The sequence below is a fragment of the Sceloporus undulatus genome, chromosome 3, assembly GCF_019175285.1.
Source record: "Sceloporus undulatus isolate JIND9_A2432 ecotype Alabama chromosome 3, SceUnd_v1.1, whole genome shotgun sequence".
Classification (NCBI taxonomy): Eukaryota; Metazoa; Chordata; class Lepidosauria; order Squamata; family Phrynosomatidae; genus Sceloporus; species Sceloporus undulatus.
Window position 1 is genome coordinate 73,103,066 of NC_056524.1, and position 23,891 is coordinate 73,126,956.

Sequence of the window (23,891 nt, forward strand, 5' to 3'; positions counted from 1 at the left end):
CAGATTCCTCCTCAGGACTATCAGATGTAGTAGCACCCCCATGTCTTTCACAATACAAATGAATCCAACTACTTAAATGTCAATATTGGAATCTTGAGGAGCCTGAAAAACCAAGACCCTGGGCATTCTCCAGCATTGGTGAAGTTGAATCTTCAGGGTTTCTTTAGATTTCATATTCTGTTCTTTTCACTTCCCCCTCGAGCTATTTTGTGTTGGTAGGAACTGTCAAAAAGGATTGGGAATGGGAGAGGAGGGGGATATTTTTGCTCTCGAAAGGTCCTTCGGGCTGTTCATTGCAGTCAAAGGATTACTTCTTTATGCAAAGCCCATCTCAAACATTGTGTGGGTGTGTACTACGGATGATGTTTGATTCACTGTTGCATAGAGAGAATAACAAAGCCTGTTCCTGTATGCCTTAGGTTGTATGATGGGCTATAATTTAAAATAAGGCAGTAACAGAAAGGGATCAATAAGCTCAACAATGCTTGTAACCCTCATGGGAAGAAATGTCACTCCTGTTTTCCCTTCAGAGTTTCTAAGCCACTATAGCGCAAGCTTAAAGGGAATTTCAGATGCTTTGCTGCAATAAACTCTTGGATCAGTCATGCTCGGGGTTCCTGCTGATGGCTTGACCATGGCTAAGAAATCAAGCAGGGACTAAGACCTATGAAGAGACCACATGGTGGGGTGCTTTACCCTTCAGACTTCACATTTCGAAAGCAGATTTCTGATCCTGAATTAAATGGCTACCTCAACTGGAAACCTACCAATTAAAGTCCTGCCTCTATATTCAGGATTTTCCTGGCTGGCGGGTGCTTTCTAGAACTATATTGTGAACCCTGACTTTTAAGTGTTAGTTGTTTAGTGTTTTGATTAGTGGAAATTATGCTGCCTCCACATTTGACAACAACTTCCAGCAGCTCTGGCTCTCACATAGCCAATAGTGAGAAATGCTAGGAGTTGCAATCCAATAACACTTTAAGGGCCACATAATTCCCACTTATTTTAATTGATCATCATCTCTGATTTCACATTTTAAGGTTATCTTGTTTCTTTTATGCTATTTCAGGATACTGTTTAAGATGAGCTAAGTGGTATAAACATATTAAGCAGATAAAATTAAACCAGTCAGCTTTAGCCTCAGTTCACGTTACTAGATTCACTGCAGAGAAAGAAGGAGCGAGGTAGGGAAAATGGGGGAATTCTCTGCCCTCAATTTCCCTTTATCCCAAATTCTTAAGATTGCAGTAACTTAAAGCTTCAGTCGAGCCTTTAGAAATACAGAATAGACATCCAAAGTAAAGGGGCAGGCACAGTTAACCCGGGAATAAGAACATAGCAAATGGAAGAACTCTAGGTGTGAATGATTTTCAAGATCTCATTACAATGCTGGACATTTGGGAAGTGAAAGGAAATTTCATTGGGGGAGTGCTGTCAATTTGCCACCCTCTCCCAGTAGTTACATCGCTGGTAGGTGGAAAGAAGTGGAGAAAGGGAATATATGATACTTTCGGCATTTCCAAATGGAGTTGGATAACATGATGGTTGTATTACAGTAGCTTTGGGGGGGGGGGAATGAAACCCTTTGTATTAGGTGGAATGGCTGTCATGTTTGGTGCTGAAAACTCTATCTAAAATGGTGGCCCATTTGATCTAAAGTTTCTTTGCAGTCCTAGAGTCTAGATACGTTACTGCCTTTAAACACAAAATTGGTGTTAAAGAACTTAGTGGGGAAAGAATATGTGCAGTTATTAAATTGCTTACTTCTGCCCTGCTTAAATAATACAATAAGGCATTTCCTAGCCATTTTGGTAGAGCGGGTTGAAGGGAAGGCCATGTTGGAAACAGACTCCAATTTTTGATGGTGTCAGGAGTTACACCTAATCTGTATTTCTCTTCTTCTATGCTCTAGAGTTAGTGATGCTGTTGGAATGGTGGTCTGGTACAGAATGTACTCTCTTCTCAGACCACGACACAGTTGCTAAGTTTGGGAAAGAGCATGTCATCATCATCCTGAACCACAACTTTGAAATTGATTTCTTGTGTGGCTGGACCATGACGGAGCGCTTTGGTGTGTTAGGGGTGAGTGGTTGTAGAGTGGCTTGAACAGACAGCCTTGTACATCATGATAGTTTAATTTGGGGGGAAATATAGAATTCCCCCAAGTGTTCTCATTAGTTATAGTCCCTTGCTAATACTTTAAGTAGACATTTAAAAATTTAAAAATCAGAGAGGCAGTGGGCTGCCTGTGGTCGCAGAGCCCACATTTCTATCCACTGAAGCTTCTCATCCATCCCCCAAAGGCCCTCAAACCCCACTCCAACTTTAATTTTAAAAATATCCACCCTGGTGTTAGAGTGTCCAATCTGAGTTCAAGTTTTTACTACAGCTGGGGATGGGGGGGGGGGGTGCAGTCCAAAAGTAACTTCCCCAGGCTCTACTTCAGTTCCACTCTGGTCTGAAGCTGAAGTTGAGGCTGATTCTGGCAAGTCATTTACTCTCTACCGAACTTACAGTATAGAAATGTAGTAAAATTAAAATGAGATGGAGAACTATGCATTTTGCCTCAAGTCCTTTGAAGGAAATGTGGGGTATAATTGTCAGAGGCAAATTCCTATCAAATTCCAAAAAACTCCACTGAGCTACTTCCGAACAGTTTAGAAAATGACATTTTTTGTAAATGCTATGTTGCATATAAAGAAATAGAAATTATTATTTGTTGTTTCTTTCAGAGTTCAAAAGTCCTTGCTAAGAAAGAACTGTTGTATGTGCCCCTGATTGGCTGGACATGGTATTTCCTGGAAATAGTTTTCTGCAAAAGAAAATGGGAAGAAGATAGAGACACAGTTATTGAAGGGCTAAAAAGATTGTCTGATTATCCAGAGTATATGTGGGTAAGCAAGGCACTTTTCTGTACTTTTAACAGGATGCTGAAAAGTATAGGTTTTTTTTAAATGACAGACATACAGATTATTTTACCAAATTAAGGTTTCACACAGACACACACACACAGAGATATTGTGGAGGGGGCAGAATCATGAGTATTATGTGGTGTGTGGTCTTTGTTCCATTCCCCACCATGGATGAGTGTGCAGTAGGAATAGAGAAAAAAATCTGTATGAATAATCTCCTGGTCAAAAAATAGGTCTCCTGATAGTCAGGAAACCCTGTTGGGAGGGCTAATAAAGCAGTGAGTTTTATACAGTTTTCTCTTGGTATTTGAACATCCTGGAACAGTGTTTTTTTGTGCAGGAAATGTGTATTTACACAGTAAAAGCTCACTCCCAAGAGAATCTTTAAGATTTAGGAAGAGGTTAATTAAAGGATCAGACAGTAAGTAACAATGCCAAGTTTACAGTTCAAATTTTGAGATGGGATTGCAGGTCAAGAAGTCTCTGGAGAAAACACAGTGGAATTAGGTTACTGAAGCTGTGGGCCAGTCCTCCCATGAGGCAAAGCGAGGCAGCAATCTTAGATGGCAGAAGTGGAGAGGAGGGAGCAATGGCAAAAGTCATTGTGAGCACATATACACATACACCTTGCAACCATTGCTCCCTCCTGGAGATGAGAGCCACATGTGCATTATGGTCTTTTTTCTTACCTCTGTCCTTTGGGTTTGGTGAGGAACACTAGTGCATTTAACTGAAACTCAACTGCTGGTCCTCTCAGTATCTATGCCCAGAATGGAGCAGGGCATTGCTTTATACTCTGGCTTTGGCAGAAATGGCATAGGCCAGACTGATTAAGTCTAGTAAGCAAATAGTTTGGGATGGTAATCTAGCTAGGAACCTCCTGAGGTTAGATTACCATCCCAGACTAAAATACTGATACAGGGAGGTGTGTGACCTTGAGAAAATAAGCTTTTAATTAAAGACATTGATGTTTAGGATCTGAGGCTCTGGCTCTGCTGGTAAATCTTGTGGTGTAGCTGTTGCCACTGTGGAACTGGTATGTTAGGGAACCTGGGATACTATGAGCTATGGGTATTTTTGGGAAAGGAGTTAATGGTGGTCTCTGACATAGCACCTCTAAGCAAGTTCTAGAAAAATCATAAGTCCCTGAGGATTCTCCCCCTTCATCAACTGCGAAGATCTTTTTAGGAAGATCTTCACCGGTCTCTGAACTGTTGGTGTCCTGCAGTCCTCCTTGTTTCTGAATCTAGAAACAGTTAACAGATAGCAACAGATATGTACTGTGATATTTTTTAAAATGTGTAGATAGTAATCCTGTATTTCTCCTCTCTTGTTTTATGCTATAGTTTCTCTTGTATTGTGAAGGAACTCGTTTTACAGAGACAAAACATCGTATCAGCATGGAGGTGGCAGAGTCCAAGGGATTGCCTAAACTCAAATATCACCTATTGCCCAGAACCAAAGGTTTTACTACTGCTGTCCAGTGTCTCAGGGGAACAGGTATCTATTTCCTTGGCCTTTTTTTGTGGTGTTTATCAATAACTAATCAACGTACTTTACTTCAGAAGAGTTTGTAATTCCTTATTCTCACCTACCCACACTTCAGTGCTCTTTCCTCCCCTTGCTTCCCCCACTCTTTTTCTTTCTTGTTGGCTTTTCTCTACTATCTTCCCACTTAGGCATCAACAGAACCACTCATCCTTCCTTTTAAAATGTTTGAAGAGTTTGGGAGATCTGCAGGAGATAGAGCAGGAGCTGCCTAGAAACCCTCTAGAGAAATGAATATGACAGCAATTCCTCCCTGTTGATTAGGAAATATTTGAGAAATTGGCCACCTGGTACCTGAGAATGCACTTTAGGATACTAGAATATTTTAATTCTAAAATTAAATTATTTTTAAAACAAAATAATCCCAATGTGCACACACTTGAGGTCTCCTTAATATCTTTGCCAAACTTCAGGTCTGTAAGTTTCATAGTCTTGAAGCAGTGATAGAAGTAGACACACACAGGGAGATACATTTCCTTATTATTGAACTGATTCTTTAACATAGACATTGTTGGTCACTAAACATATAGTTGTTAAATGCAAAATCTCTGTTGATATAACCATTAAGATTTTAAACTGCTAGATTGGATTTTGTAAGTAATTTTAATACACTGATTAGTTTCCCTTTGAATTCAGAGAAACTATTAATGCTATTTAGCACTTCACATTTCTAAAGTGGTGTGCAAACATAGCCTAATTAACACTCCAAGCATGCATGTGAGGTATTAAGTTTGTGTTATGCCATAAATGTGCTATCCTGTGAAATAGGACAGATGGCTGGCTAAACAGCACTAATCGGATGCATGCTTGGTTGTATTTTGCCAATTAGCAGCATCAAAACAATGCCACAGATCCTGTGATGAAAGTCACCAACTCTGTCACTATGGATGAAATAGTACTTACATTATTTTGTAGGCTCGCTCATCCTCATATTCCTGTGTAACTTTTGAGTTTTAATAGCAGATCCCTTAAGTGTCCAGTGATAAGCTTCCCTTTGCTGTTTGAAATCCACACAGATGTGCTTTGCTGTTTGTAATCCTGAGAAACATAGATGTGATTTTTAAGGCTTGTGGAAATCAAAAGGTCAGGTTCCCACTTAAGTATATCAGTACTAACAATTAAATATATGTTGTTTTCCCTGGATTCATTAAAGACATCTGAATGAAAACATAGTTGGGGTGATTGTAGACAAGTCACTACCTTGGATTCCGTTCTCATTTTGCAAATTGGGAACAATATTAACCCATCTATCTATCTATCTATCTATCTATCTATCTATCTGTCTGTCTGTCTGTCTGTCTGTCTGTCTGTCTGAATGAAATTACTAAGTACATCATAGTGTTCCTTTCTGTGCCATATATGAATAATCATACGATTGTTTCAGAACTACAATTGTCTCTCCATATTTGCTAGGGTTAGGGGCACAAGACCCCTGTGAATTTGGAAAAAACGTGAATAACAAAAACACCATATTTTTACCTGAGAGGACACCTCTCTAGGAATCTCTAGGTCCTCCAAAGCAACTCTGTGGTCAGCGTCTGACAGACACTGACCATAGAACTGCACTGGAAGAGCTACAAATGCCTAGTAGAGTATTCTCTCTAGGAATCCCTAGGTCTTTCAGTGCAACTTTTAGTTAAAGTTGACCATAGAGTTGCACTGGAGGACCTAGATATTCCTGGAGAGAACTTATTAATCAAATGCATAAATAATCAAAGCCACAAATATGGAGGGATGGGTGTATTTGCTTTCAGTCTTCTTGCTTCCATGCCAGAGGAGAGGGGAAGGCAGTGTCTGCTAACTGAAGGCTCACTGAGCTTTAGTGTTTAGTATTACATCAAAATGCATCTTTGCCTTCCTGCAGATTAGAAGGAACAAACCATGGTTTCCAGTCCTGGTTTGCATTCATACTCTGATTTGGCATTATGTACTAATGACCCCCTCCAAAAGCAGTGAACACATGCATATCTAGCTGATTGGAATAAATGTAGCTGCATCTATTCCATTTAGTGCTTTTGGAATTGCAACACAGTTATTGTTGTTTGGGATATGTGTTATTTAGCCAGCAGAGCTGCTTTGAAAACTGTATATCCATGTTTGCATCCATCACTTATGTGTGTTTTTGTATAAAAATTAAATAAATTAAAATCTAGCAGTCTGAGCACAGAAATATTGAAGCTATCATTTTGCTTGCAACAGTTTCAGCAGTGTATGATGTAACGTTAAACTTCAGAGGAAATAAGAATCCATCTTTATTAGGAATCCTTTATGGGAAGAAATACGAAGCAGATATGTGTGTCAGGTGAGCATGTATATCATCACTTCAAGATATGTTTATATGAGGGATTTAATCTTTGTATTTTAATTGATTTAATAATCATAGTGTTTTCATTATACATATTTGGGAGTTGTCAGTGAATCTCCATTTCTTGCTTAAGGTGCCCCCATGGATTTAGGATCCTTGAGCCTTTCAGGCTTGCTTTGGACAAGCATAATTTCACCACTAGCAAGAGCACAAGGGCAAAAGTGGGTGCCTAACATTGCACAAATCCTTTACAAAAAGCAATTGGCTCCGGATGCTGTTTCAGCTGGTTCCATCTTTTATTTGAAATATAAGTTTGGAGTACATTATCTAAAGCTCCATAAATTTGTACTGCCACTTCTTGAAAATGGGAGAATTGTAAAGTGTGGCCCAGTCATCATCGTCTCCTCCTCCTCCTCCTCCTCCTTGTTCCAGTTTATTTATAAAGCACCATAAATTTATTTATAAGGCACCATAAATTTACACAGCATTGTACATAATAGTTAAGTTAAAAATAAAGACCTGCTTGAGGTATGCAATCTAAAGTAAACAATAATAAGAGTAGGTGTTAAAATATAACAGTAAAATATATCGGAAAACAGGTTAAAATAAAGGTTGTCTATCAGTCTTGTTAAAAAGTCATCAATGTCTTTTAGACAGCTGAGGCCAATCTGGCTTGAAATCCCCTGTTTTCTCTTGCTGTTGAGCAATGTGGACTGGTGACACAACTGCTTAAATTTTGTTCTGTCATTTATTTGAAAAGGCTTTCAAGAATAGTTTGGCTAGGGCAATTGTAGACTTGACTAAAGTTCTTGCCACAAAGAATGATGGTGTTGATGGTTTTCTTATATTCCTTGTGCCTTCTGTATATAGTTGTGTGATGTCTGCAACTATCTTGTACATCGTCATGGGAAAAGTTCAGAGATATAAAGCCTAGGGACCTTTCTGGATCTCCCACTGTGGCCCACAGTATCTCTTTCGTGATCCAAATAAATTCCTGATGCACTTCTTGGTGATTCTGTAGATCAGCTTAGTGACCCACTGATGGTTGTGTTACATATCTTAGCACTGGCTGTCCCTTAGATTGGATGTTTGGGTGTCAAGGTGTGGAGAGACATAATGAGAGGAGAGTGCATTGGAGTGAAGCAGAAATGATGGCAGAATTCTCAGTTTGTCCATCTTTGCAACAAACTAGAAAGTATAGGTTGTAGTCTACAATTGATAGAGAAGGCAATATTTGGACTACCAAGACAGAGGAGGTATTAGGAAGGACACACAGGGGCAAATTGGTTTAAATGAGGTCTTGATGGGAGCAGCACCTTCAAAAGTTGGCCTGCCGGCTCTCCCTGAAAACACCCAGCGCCAGAGCCGTGAGTGTGTGCGCCTGTGCAATTCCACCAGCACCGCGCAGAGGGACTGAAGGGGGAGGTGCCGGTGGGGAGCTCCTACAGAAGGGGGAGGTGCCAGTGGGAGCAGCACCTTCAAAAGCCAGCCTGCTGGCTCTCCCTGAAGATGCCCAATGCCAGAGCCGCGAGTGTGTGCGACTGCGCAATTTCACCAGCGCCGCGCAGAGGGACTGAAGGGAGGGTGCCAGTGGGGAGCTCCTATTCATTGGTTACCATCAACTAAGATGGAAGGTAAAGGGTACTATCAGAGAAGCTATAATTTGGATGTGGGAATTTGTAATAATATTGATCCCGTCTGTGGAGCAGCACTTAGAGTAGTGTGGGGCAAGGGGAGATATAGCGGTAACAGGGTGGAAATGAAGTACAAGGGAAAACGAGATTGATGCTTAATACCTATTTTGTCTTCCGTTCACCTTGTTAACCCAAGAGAACCGAGGGTCGCCCCAACCATACCACAGACCCTTTCTCTGCTCCTATGTAATGCCAGGTTGGTTAAAAATAAAGTCCACATAATATATGATCTTTTAGAGGATAAAAATGCCGACCTGGCCTGTATCACGGAGACCTGGCTGCGGGCCGATAGTAATGCGATTTGGGCTCAGACCCTCCCAGCCAGTTATGCTGTTAAGGAACAGGTTAGGGAAAGTGGGCAGGGGGTGGAGTTGCCATGGTCCACAAAAGCATTTTCACCTTGACTAGGAAACCTGCCCGGAAAACAGACCACATCGAGTGCATTTACCTGACCCTGAAGGCTAGGGAGAGTCTGAGGATTCTGTTGGTTTACCATCCACCCCGTAACCCAACAGATTCTCTGGCCGAGCTGACACAGCTGGTCTCGGAGCTGGTGTTGGAGTCTCGCAGGCTTCTGGTGCTGGGGGACCTCAACATCCCCTTTGAGGCCGGCTCATCAGATCTAACAGGAGCAGCTCAGGAGTTCATTACTTCCATGACAGCCATGGGCCTGTCCCAATTAGTCTTGGGTCCTACACATTGTACAGGTAATACTCTTGATGTGGTCTTTAATACAGATCAAGAACAGCCGTGGGCAGAAGACAGACCATTTCCTAGTCAAAGTGGGACTAAAGGCCACTACCCATACCCCCCTCGGGAGTGGAGGACCTATTAAAATGGTCCACCCTCAAAGGCTGATGAAAGCCAAAAGGTTCCAAGAAGCACTAGAGGGTTTTCTGGTTGGGATCGACGACAATTCTGTTGATCCCCTGGCTGATACCTGGGGAAATGATTTTACCAGGGCTATAGACAGCATTGCTCCCGAACGTCCTTTCTGGCCCGCCTCAAATAAGAAACCTTGGTACACAGAAGATCTTCAACAAATGAAGCGGGCTGTGCAATGACTATAGCGCCACTGGCAGAAACATCAGCATTTATCCGACAAGACAAACCATAAGAATCTATTAGATTTTTATGGAGTGGCAGTAGGTGCAGCAAAGAATTCTTTCTACGCTGCACATATTGCGTCTGCAGAGTCTCGTTCAGCAGAGCTGTTCAGGGTGGTTAAAGAGCTAACCCAACTGTCTCCCACCCTGAACCCATTATTGGAACCATCTAAGGCCTGCTGTGACGCTTTTAACAACTTTTTTGCAGATAAAATCTCTTGGATAAGGGCTGAGCTGGACACCAGCATTACAGCAGAAGCAATAAGAGAGTTATCCAGAGATTCCACGTACTGTATTAAATTGGATCATTTGAGTTTGTAAATACTGATGAAGTGGACAAGCTCCTTGCAAGTGTAAGGAAGACGACGTGCCCCCTCAATCCTTGCCCATCTTGGTTGACTGCCCAGGGTGGGGATGCTATGATTGCATTATTAAAATCTATAATCAATGCATCCTTCAGGGAGGGTAAATTTCCATCAAAGCTAAAATTAGCAGTGGTTAACCCACTCCTGAAAAAACCCTCCCTTTGACCACCTGGTGAGAAACAACATGGTATTCTTCTGGAATGCCTGAGGGAGTTGGGTATTGGGGGCACTGCACTCTAGTGGCTCCATTCCTACCTCTCGGGCAGATTCCAGATGATGAGGCTGGGGGACTGCTACTCCTCTAAGAGGGAGCTGACATCTGGAGTCCCACAAGGCACCATTCTGTCCCTCATGCTATTTAACATTTACATGAAACCGCTGGGAGAGATCATCCGAAGACATGGGGTGCAGGGCTATCAGTACTCTGATGACACCCAAATATGTTTCTCTATGCCTCCAACTGTTGCAGTGACTAAGGATGGCATCTCTCCTCTGAATGCCTTCCTTGAGTCGGTAATGGGCTGGATGAGGGAAAACAAACTTAGGCTGAATCCAGAGAAAACAGAGGTACTTGCAATAGGCTCCTCTGGTCCGGGGAAGGAAATTTATCAATCTGTCCTTGATGGGGTCACACTTCCCCTGAAGAACGAAGTTTGCAGTTTGAGAGTACTTTTGGGTCCATCTCTACAGTTGCCATCTCAAGTAGATGCAACAGCCAGAAGTGCTTGGTACCAGCTTCGGCTGATACGCCAGCTGTGTCCCTACCTGGACCAAAAGGACCTTGAAGTTATGGTACTTGCTCTGGTAATCTCTCATCTAGACTTCTGTAATGCACTCTACATGGGGCTACCCTTGTACCAAGTTCAGAAATTAGTTCAAAATATGGTCACCGGTTCATCAAAGTTTGACCATATAACACCAATTTAAAAAAATCTTCACTGGCTCCCAATTTGCTTCCGGGCGCAATACAAGGTGTTGGTTATTACCTTTAAAGCCCTAAATGGCTTGGGCCCAAGTTACTTACGGGACCGCATCTCCCTATACAATCTGCCCTGCACTCTCAGAACAACGGGGAAGAATTTGTTGGCATTAACAACAACTAAATTCGTCTCAACTTCCCAAAGAGCTTTTATTACAGCTGCTCCAAGACTGTGGAATAGTCTCCCAGAGGAGACCCGTCTCATTACCTCCCTAGAATCCTTTAAAAGAGCAATAAAAACGGAACTCTTCCAGCGAGCATATCCCCCCGATTTCCTGTAAAATATAGATCCATCTCCCTGAATAGGATGAGCACACCCTGTCCCATTGTCGTTTTGTAATTTATCGTTTTTAATTGTGAATTGTATGTTTTTATTGATTTGTTGTATTGTAGTTGTATTGTATTTTATACTGGATTGTGATCCCGCCTCAATCCACCTGGGAGAGGCAGGAAAATATAAATAAATAAATAAATAAATATTATTATTATTATTATTATTGGACTCCGGTTATCTTCAGCTCCATTTAATGGCCCCCCAACAACCTTTGTTTAATCACCTGAGACTCTTTCGTATGACAGAATTATAGCAATTTGCTTCTACTTTAATTGCCACGGTCACATCCTATGGAATCCTGGGATTTGCAGTTTTGGAAGGGGCTATTTCGAATTCTTAGCTAGAGACCTTGAGTGCCACATCAAACTACAAACCCTAGGATTCCATAGGATGTACCCATGACAGTAAAAGTAGAAACTTACGCTGAAGCCGCTCACACAAAGGGAGAATGGTGTGCGCGCCCGTGGCGCATGTGCATGGCCGCAGCACAAGCACAAGCCCCATTATATCCAATGGGACTCGAGCATACGCACTTTTTGCCTTATGCTGGGAGGTCCGGAACAGATTCCTCCATGTAAGGCAAGGTCCCACTGTATTTTGCCCTCCACGTTCAAATGATAATAGGGGAATTTTCTAACTAATCTACATACTGTATTCTGTTTAAGGGCGCCCTCTAGTGGCATATTCATTGCAAAGATGCATGTGCAATGGTATTCCTTGATAAAATGTGAATGAGCACACTAAATAAACAAAATAAACGCACACTAAATAAATAAAATATTTGTATTCATATACTCTGTCAAGTGAGTGGGCACATTACATTGTCTTGTAAAAGGAGGTCCCAAGGGTAAATAGTTTGAATACCTCTTTATTAAATTGCTAGAGTAAGGATAAATGGGCCTAAATACCCTGAAGGCACCTGATCCCATCTGATTTTGGAAGCTAAACAGGGTGTGTTCAAAAAGTGTTACTCCCAGGTAAGTACAGTAGGCCATGGTATCTGCTGGGATTTGGTTCCAGGACCCCCTGTGGATACCAAAATCAATGGATGTTCAAGTTCCATTATATACAGTAGCATAATAAAATAGTGCTTCTTATATAAAAATGGCAAAATCTAGGTTGGCTTTTTGGAATCCATAGATACGAAGAGTCGACTGTATAGTCGTCCCTCCATATGTGTGGACTTGGAATCTGCGGTCTTGCTTTTTGCGGGAGAGACAAACTGCTATCTTTAAAATGGGGGTGCAGGCCAGCACATGGCCCAACATGCTCCACGGGCACACACACTATTATTTTCTATGGGACTCACACATGTCCGAGTTGCCATTTCCACCAGGAGTGGGGGGGGGGGGCAGAATGGATCCCCCAAGTTGGATTGGGCGACTGTATATTGTTGTTGTTGCTTTTATCCCAACTTTCTCCCATCATGTGATCCAAGGCAGCTTGCAACGTAAAAACAAGTTAATACCTTTTTAAAAAAACTCTAATGTTATAAAATTTTAAAAATTAAATAAGTTATGGTATTAAAACATCAGTAATTTAAAAAAGTATAAATCATTTAAGAGAAAGCACAGCACACCTACTTCATTATAATGTACATATGCAGCCTTTTAGTCAGGTTGGCTTTACAAATAGAAACTCACAAAGACTCTCTGGGTAGTTTTGGCAATGAATGCAGCTCTGTTTCATACTGTAGCCATGGATGGGACATGTGTTCCCTTTCGGATGTGGAGGTCCTGCATGCCACGAATGATTTCACTGCAAGGCCTGATCTGATGAAAGGGAGCTGGACATTTCAGTGGATATAAGGATTTGGCCTCGTAAGGTCTTCTGTTCTCTACATCAGGATACACCACATGCAATCCCTGGACCCCACATTTGTGGCCCCTGAAGCCTTCCAGCCCCCCCCCTTTTAACAAAAGGCACAAAATCATGCGGAAAGCCACCATCAAATGTATGAAAACACACAAAAATACCTCTGCTCCCACAAGTACCCCAGAACCCTGTATTGCCTCTGTTTTCCCCTAAAGCCCCTCTCAAAATGCGATGTCACTTCCTATTGCCATATTTGAAAGGGACTGGGGTTTGGTAATGGAGCCAATTGCCTAGATAAATGGCGGGGCGTCTTTGGGCATCTTCAAAAAGAGGCTAGACAGCTAGTTGCTGGGGATGCTCCAGCTGGAGATCCTGCAGTGAACATGGATTTGGGCAGCAATGATCCTCCAAATATTTTCAGATTGAAATAACTACAGTACTTCACCATCGGCTTTGACAGCTAGAGATGATGGGAACTGTAGCCCAAAAACATCTAGGAGTGGTCCACCACTTCTACAAGACATTATTATCCCTCATATTGCAGATGTTGTGGAGGATTGAGATTAAGACAGAAAGTGGCTTGCTGAAAACAACCTAGTAAATGCAGAGCTGGAGAGATTCAAACCAGGGGTTTCCCGATTTGCAGCTCAGTCCTTCAGCCATTACAGTGCACATATGGAAGTTTGACTACTAAAAGGAATGGAAGATGGGCTGCTTGCCAGTAAGGGAAGAAATGAAATCTTGGTTGGTTGCCTGGAGTCCAGGCCAGTGTAGTGTCGCTGATAAATTCTAAAATGAGAAGTACTGGGGAAAGGTGCAGCTTGTTTCTTGACCTTCAATGTTTTGTGCTTGATAGCAATTACTCCAATATGTGGGCATAGTATTTTGGAGATTCCTAAATGATGTATACCCTTCACATAGTCTAGGGCTGCAAAATGCCACTGAAAGTAGAATCTCTTCTACAGTGATTGAACTGAGTGGGGATGGAAAGTACTACAGTAATTTAATGCAGATGTTATCTTCCAAAGGTTTGTCATAGCTGCTTGCAACAGAAATGTTGATTCTTCATACATGAGGAATAGAAGTACTTTATATAGGTAGGAATTGGAGGAGGAACGAAAATGAGGGGTTGATGAAATTCTGACTTCCCTGATTATTTGTGTTAAGGAGCTTTAAATATTATTTTTAGCAGCAGCAGCATCTTTATTTATTCCCGCCTTTTCTCCAAGATTAAGGGTGCATCTACATGGACAGGAAAATCCAGTTTACCTTCAGATTACCCTGATTTGCAGCATCTACAGCCTTGCCTACATGATTGCCACACAATACTCCCTTTTGAATTCACCCTAGCCCAATAAATTGCAGTGTGCATGGCCACATAGCCATGGCTGCTCCTTTCCCCCCCCCTCCTCCCATGCATGTGAATGTACGTATTTCTGAACTACTCCCTCCAGCACCACACCAACATCATTATGGAGCACAATCCACACACACAAACACACGCACCAGTTGAATTTTCCATTGAAATCTGGAAGAAATCCCAACTCTTTTTGGTCTGAATTAAAGCCGTGAGGTGCTGAAAAGACTGAGATTCAACCCCAGTTGTCCAATATGTCATCTGGACAACTCACTGTGAAAATACGAGGTCATTTTGTTTGGCCCGTGTCGACGCAGCCTGAGACTCAAGCAATTTTACAAATTAAAACGGTTACAGTATAGTTAAGATACACAAAAAGTCAACATTAAAATACGCTGATGACACCCAAATATGTTTCTCTGTGTCTCCGACTGATGCAGTGACCAGGGATGGCATCTCTCCTCTAGATGCCTGTCTGGAGTCAGTAATGGGCTGGATGAGGGAAAACAGACTCAGACTGAATCCAGAGAAAACGGAAGTACTTGTGATAGGATCCCCGGGTCCAGGTCTGGAGATTTGTCCAGCTGTCCTAGCTGGGGTCACGCTTCCCCTGAAGGACTCTGTTCGCAGTCTGGGGGTGCTCCTGGACTCGTCGCTCCACCTTACATCTCAGGTGGATGCGACAGTCAGGAGCACCTGTTACCAGCTTCGGTTGATACGCCAGCTGCGACCCTACCTGGGCCGGGGGGACCTTGAAACAGTGGTACATGCTCTAGTAACCTCTCGGTTGGATTTCTGTAACGCGCTCTACATGGGGCAACCCTTGTACCAAACCCGGAAGCTTCAATTGGTGCAGAACATGGCAGCCAGACTGGTCACTGGATGTTCCAGGTCCAGCTATATAACACCTGTTCTGCAAGATCTACATTGGCTGCCTATTCGCTTCCAGGCGCAATACAAGGTGTTGGTTATAACCTATAAAGCCCTAAATGGCTTGGGCCCAGGGTACTTGGAGGACCGCCTCTCCCCATATAATCTGCCCCGCACACTCAGGTCAGCCGGGAAGCAACTTCTGAGGGTTTCTCCTTCGAAACACTCCACGACTGCACAGAGGGCATTTTCAACCTCAGCCCTGCAGTTATGGAACTCACTTCCCAAAGAGCTCCACTCGACCCCATCCCTTGACCTTTTTAGGAAGAGACTTAAATCCTTTCTCTTCAAACAAGCTTTCCCCCAGATGTTGTAACACTTCTCCCCCCCCCCCCTCCTCTAGCACCTGCACTTTGGCTAGTTTTTGTACGGTTTTTAATCTGTGTTGTTAATTCTTGGTTTTAATGTTGATATTGTATTGTTTTTATTTATCGTTTGTTGTTGCCATGATGCTGTAACCCGCCTTGATCTCAAGGAAAGGCGGGCTATAAATAAACGATTTATTATTACAGTATTATTATTAAAATAGGATTAAACTACTAACGAAATCAAAACTGTTTCAGACATCCACTTAAAGAGGTAAAAAAGTAGTTAAAACAGTAACATTTAATACATTATGTATGACTTTCAGTTATAATTTTACATATCATGTGTATTATCCCTCTGATAAAAGCTCTTTCTTGAACTTCTTTTTAACAACTAGGAGATTTCCACTAGAAGATATTCCTTTAGATGAAAAGGAAGCAGCAAAGTGGCTTCATACACTTTACCAGGAAAAGGTAAGTAGTTTGTCTCTAAGATTGTATAGAATAATAATACTAGTAGTAGTAGTTGTTGTTGTTGTTTCTTCTTACCTGCCTCTCCCCATGATATGGGCTTTCTCTATAGGAACCCTTTTACACTACTCAATTATAATGCTATGATTCCATTTTATAATGCCATAGTACCATACTTTGGGATCATGGAATTTGCAGTTTAGGGAGGCGTACTTAGAATTTTTTCCAAATAACTTTAGTCCCTTCTCTAACTACAGTCTCTAGGATACCATGGGATGGAGCCATGGCCCTGCATCACCTTGGACTGCATGACAATATTCTGAGTTTAATCCTCATCATAGATTACTAAGAGACTGATGTGGAGTTATATTATTTTTCATGGTAATAATGTCTGTTTAATTATCAAATAATGACTGCATTCATGTGACTAATGTAATATATGGAATTGGCACACTTTTTAGCTTTTGGGGACACTGTACATCTTTTCATTCAGCTCCTTCTCTGTTTTTCTTCAGTTGGACCATACTTGGTGATTGACTTATGTATTTTTTATAGTTTTTTATTGTTTCCTTTCTTAGCAGTATTGAAAAAAATGTCCAAGTTCTACGGAGGTTCTACAGAAGAAGGCATATGTAATAGAAAGAATATAGCACGACTAGATTTTCTAAACACTGTTTTTTTGTGTTAAATACTTATGATAGAACAAAAATAGAAATTCCTCCAGCAGTAGCCAGTAACACTGAATCACAGAGGCCTGCTTCTGTGACAGTATTAAAATTTGGACAGTTATTAAAAGAGACTTCCATGGAAACCTATGCCTTCCCAAATTAGGACACTTTTCTTTTTTCTTCAAGGATGCTTTACAAGAGAAGTATAATCAAGAGGGCATATTTCCTGGAAAGCAGTTCAAACCTCCCAGAAGACCATGGACTCTCCTCAACTTCCTCTTCTGGGCTACCATTCTCCTGTCTCCTCTTTTCAAATTTGGTTTTGGAATTTTTGCAAGTGGATCACCTCTTCTGATTCTTGCATTCCTGGGGTTTGTTGGAGCAGGTAATAAAACATAAGAAAAAAAGTGAGGCATTCTAACATTGAATTTAAATGTCCGTATCAGAATTCTGTGATACAGCCAGCTACCTCTGTCATTGGCACAATTAATCCACAGGGGGAGGAGTGATGTATAATAAATAAAGTCTCTGGGCCTGCCTTTCTTCTAATACAATGATAGCTAGAGCTGATGATTATTAGTAACTTGAACTCTGAATCTGCTTCATAGTTTATTCAGTCATTTCCTCCAATCTTTCCCAGGACCTCAGAGCAGTTTAGTTTGCCCTTCATGTTAGCAAATTGGGAAAGAGCAGTTTCTTTAGGTCATAGACGGATGTGCCCCTGATCAAACCTGATACAGTATACTATGTCCTGCATCCTATAGAGTCCTATATATGTTTCTCTTTTGCAAATTCTTGTGCTGCTATTTTTTGAGGCCAGAAGGTAGATCTGGATCTGTAGAGATCGCTGGATAATTTTCAGGAGACTGGCTCCCAGTTGTGCAACAGTAGGAAGAGAAAATTGTACTCCCACCCCATTAAACTGCTGAAATAAAGAGAGCTTGGGATGACTAGGAGTGGTTTCCTTTCTTACAGAGCCACTGAGTTCTAGTACCCAAATCAAATTATTGGGTTCAGAATTCTTTAGTTCTATATGTGTGTGTTTTTCCCCATTGTGCTCTGGTTGTTACAATTTAGGATTCCAGTTGTTGTTTTTTAAAGTAGATCTTACAATCCTGAAGTTTGACCACTTTGTTTAGTGCAGAACATGGGGAAAATAATTTTTTGGACTGGAACTTCCAAAATCCCCAACCAGTTGGCTGGAAGTTTGGGGATCTGAAGTCCAAAAAATAATGTGTGATTTAGACAGCTCAATGCACAATGTAGATCATTTAAACAAGTCTTAAAAGCAATTTATGTTTAGACTATGATCTTAATAATAAAAATAAGCCAACTATCAACATCACTGACATTTTAGCCTTCTGGGCATCATCTTCAAAGTACTCTTTCAGATTCTGTGTTGAACTCAATGCAGGAGAAAGGAAGGACAGTTTGATTACAGTTAGTGGTGCTACTGTTACTACTGTCTTCACTAGCCAGAGCTCTGAATAGACACAAACCAAAAGTAATCGAATCATTTGATTTATTCCTCCTTCTGAGTTTTTGATATGTTTAAGATGCTGGAATTGTACACATTGCATAGTTCTGGAGAGCAATAAAACACGATGGTGAAAAAGTAGTGCACCTAGTGATTCACTTGCATTCTGCCTCCTCTTGGCTGTGTAGATAAGTTTAAAAGTCCCCATGCAATGTCTACTGAATTCTCAGAAGGGGTGGTAGTGTGTAACGGTGCAGATGATTTCTAGTAATGTGTTTCAGTGCCCTGAATTGTTCCTCTCTTCTTAGTGGCTAACTGGAACAGAGTATAGTACATTATATAAAATAACTGTGTATATATAAATACAGGTTGAGTGTTCCTTATTCAAAATGCTTGGGACCAGAAATGTTCCGTATTTCAGATTTTTTCAGATTTTGGAATACCTGAATTTGCATATACATAATGAAACATAATGAAGAGAGCGAGGATCTGTGAAATAATGGCACAAACCCAAACATAGTGCTTGACATGAATCCACGCCTACAGCCAATTCACAGATCCTCACGTCTCTCACCAGCCTTGTAAATACAGTACAGGTGCATAGCTCCAAAATGTTTAGATTTTGGAGTACTTTGGATTTTGGAATTCTGGATAAGGGATACTCAATCTGTATTATGAGCATCCACTTTCATAATGTATAAAATTTCTAGATTTTTTTTCTTGGTGCACTTTTTTATTACATATCTGTCACTGTATGTGTTATTTGCAAGTGCACATTTCATCTTACTCCATTAAATAGTGATGTAACTCATGACAGAACTCATAGTCTCTTTTCTTTATGTTTTAAAGCTTCCTTTGGAGTTCGTAGACTGATAGGAGTAACAGAAATAGAGAAGGGCTCCAGCTACGGCAACCAAGAATTCAAGAAAAAGAAATAATTTTACAGATGAAGTTTTGAACATATAACAAGACTGTGATATCAAATTAACTTCATTGAAAGAAAGACACTTAGAAAACTTATCTTTTTTCTTTATTAACTGATAACTAATAATACTTGAGCCAAGACTGAAGAAATGGGAAAATTCAAGAGAAGAGGAAACAATTGAATATCTTCCTAAGGATCCCTGTACTCATAGTTTTTGGAGAAAAACTGGGCTAAAAAAATCAACATGAACTTTTTCCCCTTTTTTGTGGGTGGGGGGAGCTTATGGGTGAAGCTACATGCATCTTCAGATAACTGTTTTGTCTTTCAAGAATACAACACTTACTTTTCAAGAGAAGATACCAGTTTCTTCTTGTTAAAAATGATCTAACATTTTCTTACTTTTAGCATCTTTTAAAAAGAAAATAAGGCAGCATGCATTGCAGCAAAACATGGTATCTGGTTCATTTTACAGCTGTTTCTTGGAGAGGAAGCCACTTGGAAAAGCTACTTCATCCTTGCAATCATTTTAGTTTGTCTTTATTTTAATATTTATTAGTGTGTACAATACAATGGCATTGTGATGACAGCAGTACGTTTATTGATACGCACGTGTTTTCAGCCACTAGGATGGATGCAATTTTAACCTTTTTCCACTTATGCTGTGATAGTGAAATTGGCACAGGCTTATTCAGTGACCTACATAGATGCTGAGTGCTGTTTCAGGGCTTCAGAAATGTAGGGGCAAATGTGTCAGGAGATTGGTTAACGTTGTAGTGTCTGTTGATTTAGTTCTTGGGGCTCTTTTGAATATCCATTGTCTTGAACTATTTTCTGTCAATTCCCATCAATGGTTTCCTTTTTTAATTTTGAGAATATGGAACAACAAAAAACAAAACAAAACCCAGCATTCTTCTCTCCTCCTTCCTCCTTTTTAATTTTTTAAAAGACTTATAGTGCATCAGTTCATAATTGAAATGGCACTTTTGCACTATAATGCCATGACGCTTCCCCAAAAATATATTAAAAATTAAGAGAGGAGAAAAATTGCCCATCAAACCATACAACCATCTCAACAACTCATGCCCTTGATTTAAAAAACAGCCTTGGAGGAGACCTATAGCAGATCCAAAACAAAAACAAAAAACTGACATTTGGAGCTAAGTGACCACAACCGTTCCTGGTCTTGTAAGTTTTTACCAGGTTCATTCTGCTCTCCTGTATGGCTTTATTCTGAAAACCAGCACAGCAGTAGAGTTTAGAAAAGTTACTTTTTTTTTTAACTGCAGCTCCTTGTCCCCACATAGCCATTGCCCACGCTGACCAAAAGATTCTGGGAGTTGTAGTCCAAAAATGTAATTTTCCCTCCAGTTCTTCATAGATGCCTAGAACAAAAACTTCTATTTAACAACTCTCAAAAGCAGTAAGCATTTGGGGCTAGTACTGTGTGTGCGTGCATGCATGCGTGTGTGTGTGTGCATGCATGAGTACACGTGTACAGGCATGTGTTTGTGAGAGAAAAAGTAAAATTTTATATCGTCTTTTTATCTGATACTTGAAGGACATTCTTCCAGATGAGGCTGGGGGCTCTGACAGCTGGGATGTCACTTTAATTGTTCTCTGTTGTTACAGCAGATCTCCAGGTGAACCAACAGTCTGTTTGACACCTAACAAAAATTGATATCTACACATCAGATGATACAGATTATTTCTTCTCTTTATCATCATCATCATCATCATCATCATTATTAGGTTTATTTAGTTTTCTTAGCATTTTCTGCTGCATGTTATATCTCCCCAAAATAGTTTCTGTCATCTTTGGCTCCAAAGAACACTGACAGGTGCTACACAGCCTTCATGGTGGTAGTTCTATTCAATCAGACTCTATTATGGCCACTTCCCTGAGGAAAGCCATAGATTTGAAGTGTCTTGCAAACTATCCACATTTTGACTGATTTGGGAACTCTTACGTTTCTCTGTTGAATGGATTTTAAGTAAATGCTTATCCCCAGGGAGGCAGCCTCCTGTCAGAGGCTGTTTTGTGTCCCTGATAGAACTTTGCAGATTGATTGAAGTTTACATGTTTCAAAAGGGGGGTATTAGTAAGTATGTGACAGTGGCATGTATCTTCTTCCAGTGGTGGGACCAAAATTTTGCAATCGGCTCTGCACTAACAAAACAAAACAAAAATCTAAATAATGCTATCTAAATAGAGTTCAAAGCAGAATTGTTCTGTACTGATCCAGAAAATGTAATATTAATACACACAGACTTATATGAAGATTTGATTACTAATTTGTAAGACAGTATTAAAAAACTGAGTGCTCTCCCTCTCTCCCCCCCCCCCCCCCCTCTCAAAGCTAAGGGTAAATGTGTAATATTTTACTTCTAAAATGTGACTGTTCATGCTAACTTTTTATTCCTTACCCACAGAAGGTCACTTAATTTCTGGAATACCATGATGTGCAAGTTGCCACTTGGAAACTTGGAAAAAGTCTCTGTGGAAATTGCTTGCCATTACTTTCTCAAGCACATGCCCACTTGTTTAGGTACTTCTAAATAAAAGTGGTTGATTTTTTGTTTTGTTTTGTTTTTAAGTCATCTTATGGGCTGCAACCAAAACAACTGATATGCAAGTATGGTAGGGAGTGGATTGCAGGAGAAATGTTTTGTTGCTCCAGTTTCTGTTGCTAAAGAGACAAAGCATTTTTCAAACTAAAGAGTTGCTTGTCTTCAACTAGAATTACTATTTCAGGCAGAAGCTGTAACTGCATTCATTTCTTTCCTGCATGTATATACCAGTACTTCAGATCACAGCCCAGTGTATCCATACATTTTGCTGTGACTTTCCCCTAGCAGAACATTGTGCTGTTAATCCCAGAATACACAAATAATTCTTCTTGAGAGGAATGAAATCTACCCTGACTGTAAGGGCAGACAACTCATATATTAACTTCATTGGAAGTTGAATATGTGCTTCTTGGGGAGGGGCAGAATCCAGCTATGACTATATATATATATTTTTAAATTCAGTAGATATTTTCTGCTTTTTGTTTGTTTTTTAAACTGTTTTAACAGCTGAGCAGAAAAAAAAATCTCTTTTCTGTCCAGAGCACTGAAAGAGTTGGGATTGTAAAAGTATTTGGTAAATAACTCTTGCTTGTTGGAAGGTTATTTTTTTCCCTATAACAAATGCTGTATAAATGCTTTCCGAAAAAGATTTTGAATACAGTATATTTTAATTGCACTTAAGAACAAAAGCAAAGTAGGAAGCCCACTGGCTGTGTGATAGAATTATATGTGAGCAAGGAGCTATGTACTGCTAGGTAAGCCCAGAATTTTTTTTACGCCATTAAGAGGGGCGGGGCGGGGGGGGTCAGACAAGGAGAAGTTGGAGGAAAGAAGAATGAGCATAGAAATCTTTTTTAAAATAGGTGTCTAGTTTCTAGTTAGTACAGATAACTCCTGCTTGAAAGTAATGGGAGTAGTGCATGTATGTTACGGGGAGAAAAAGCAGATGATTTTCTTCTATTTTACTTTCATATCATGGCATACTGATCATATTTTATTATAAAAACATAGCAAGGAGCACACATTAATTTGTCTGCAATTCTAGGAAGACATATCCATTTTGAAAACAAAAGCGTACAACATTGCACAATATAGTATATGAAAACTCATCTTTTTGGCTTGAACTTTGGTTTGTGTCTTCAAATAGTTTTTTTTTTTTAAAAAAATACAGAGTATGTATGAAAGAATATTACTGGAAATAGCAGTAAGTATGTCTCATAACAAAACTCAAGTGGTTTGGATTGGAACCATGAGCATAGATTTTATACCTTACACTATTTTCTTCTGGTTTAATAGAACATAGCTTGTATATTTGACTACCAAGCCCTTTGAGAGCAATAATAAACAAAATATACCATGAGCTTTCTTTTCTTTCCCTTTTTTTCCTTTTTGGTCTTCTTCATTATTCAATTTTAATCATCATTACAATGTTGACAGTGTTTCCCTCTTCCCCTTTGTTTCCATTTTCAGTGCTTCATTTGTGTTTTGATGTATAGGATTGAAATGGAAGTATTAGAATCTAAAATGTAGATACATAGATTGCAATCCCAGAGCTACTCTAAGAGCTTGAAGACACCTTGCGAGATGTTTTCCCCCTTTTCTATGGTCAACATGATCACAGGTCATTCTAAATCTCTTCCTAATTTTTTGAAAGTATATCATTGCAGTGAGAGATGGAATTCCTGCTGACCAAGAAAACACATTTAAATTTTCCTAGCCTCAGTTGCCAATATAAAATAATTATTCAATTATTTGGATCTGTGCCATTGGCAATAAGCTAGTCTGAAGCAGGGTGCAATTAGGTGCTTTTAACATCCACAGTTAGTTTTAATTAGCCTTAACACTGGCCTGTACAGTGGTGCCTCGGGTTACGAAAGTAATTCGTTCCGCGGCCGCTTTCGTAACCCGAAAAGCCTTCATAAGCCGAATTGCCATAGGCGCTAATAGGGAAAAGCCGCGTTTCGTGCGAAAAAGCCGAAAAAAGCACCAAAAATTTTCTTCATAACCCGAAAAAACATTCGTAACCCGGAACAATGATTTCCAATGGGATTTTTTCGTATCCCGAAAATTTCGTAACCTGGGTATTTCGTATCCCGAGGTACCACTGTATTAGGATATTATTTTTCATTTGA

General features: G+C 40.3%; 1 protein-coding gene across 2 annotated transcripts in view; it reads left to right on the forward strand.

Annotated features, from left to right (window-relative positions):
• Nucleotides 1–23,119, forward strand: part of AGPAT3 (1-acylglycerol-3-phosphate O-acyltransferase 3) — a 121,213-nt gene extending 98,094 nt beyond the window's left edge. For both annotated transcript variants that reach the window (XM_042457415.1, XM_042457416.1), the window contains exons 3-9: nt 1,913–2,082; nt 2,733–2,894; nt 4,259–4,412; nt 6,660–6,762; nt 16,049–16,124; nt 16,976–17,174; nt 19,116–23,119. In XM_042457415.1, the coding sequence (XP_042313349.1) occupies nt 1,913–2,082; nt 2,733–2,894; nt 4,259–4,412; nt 6,660–6,762; nt 16,049–16,124; nt 16,976–17,174; nt 19,116–19,204 (953 nt within the window). In that variant the 3' untranslated portion in view covers nt 19,205–23,119. The remainder of the gene's footprint in view (nt 1–1,912; nt 2,083–2,732; nt 2,895–4,258; nt 4,413–6,659; nt 6,763–16,048; nt 16,125–16,975; nt 17,175–19,115) is intronic.
• The last annotated feature ends 772 nt before the right edge of the window (nt 23,120–23,891 follow it).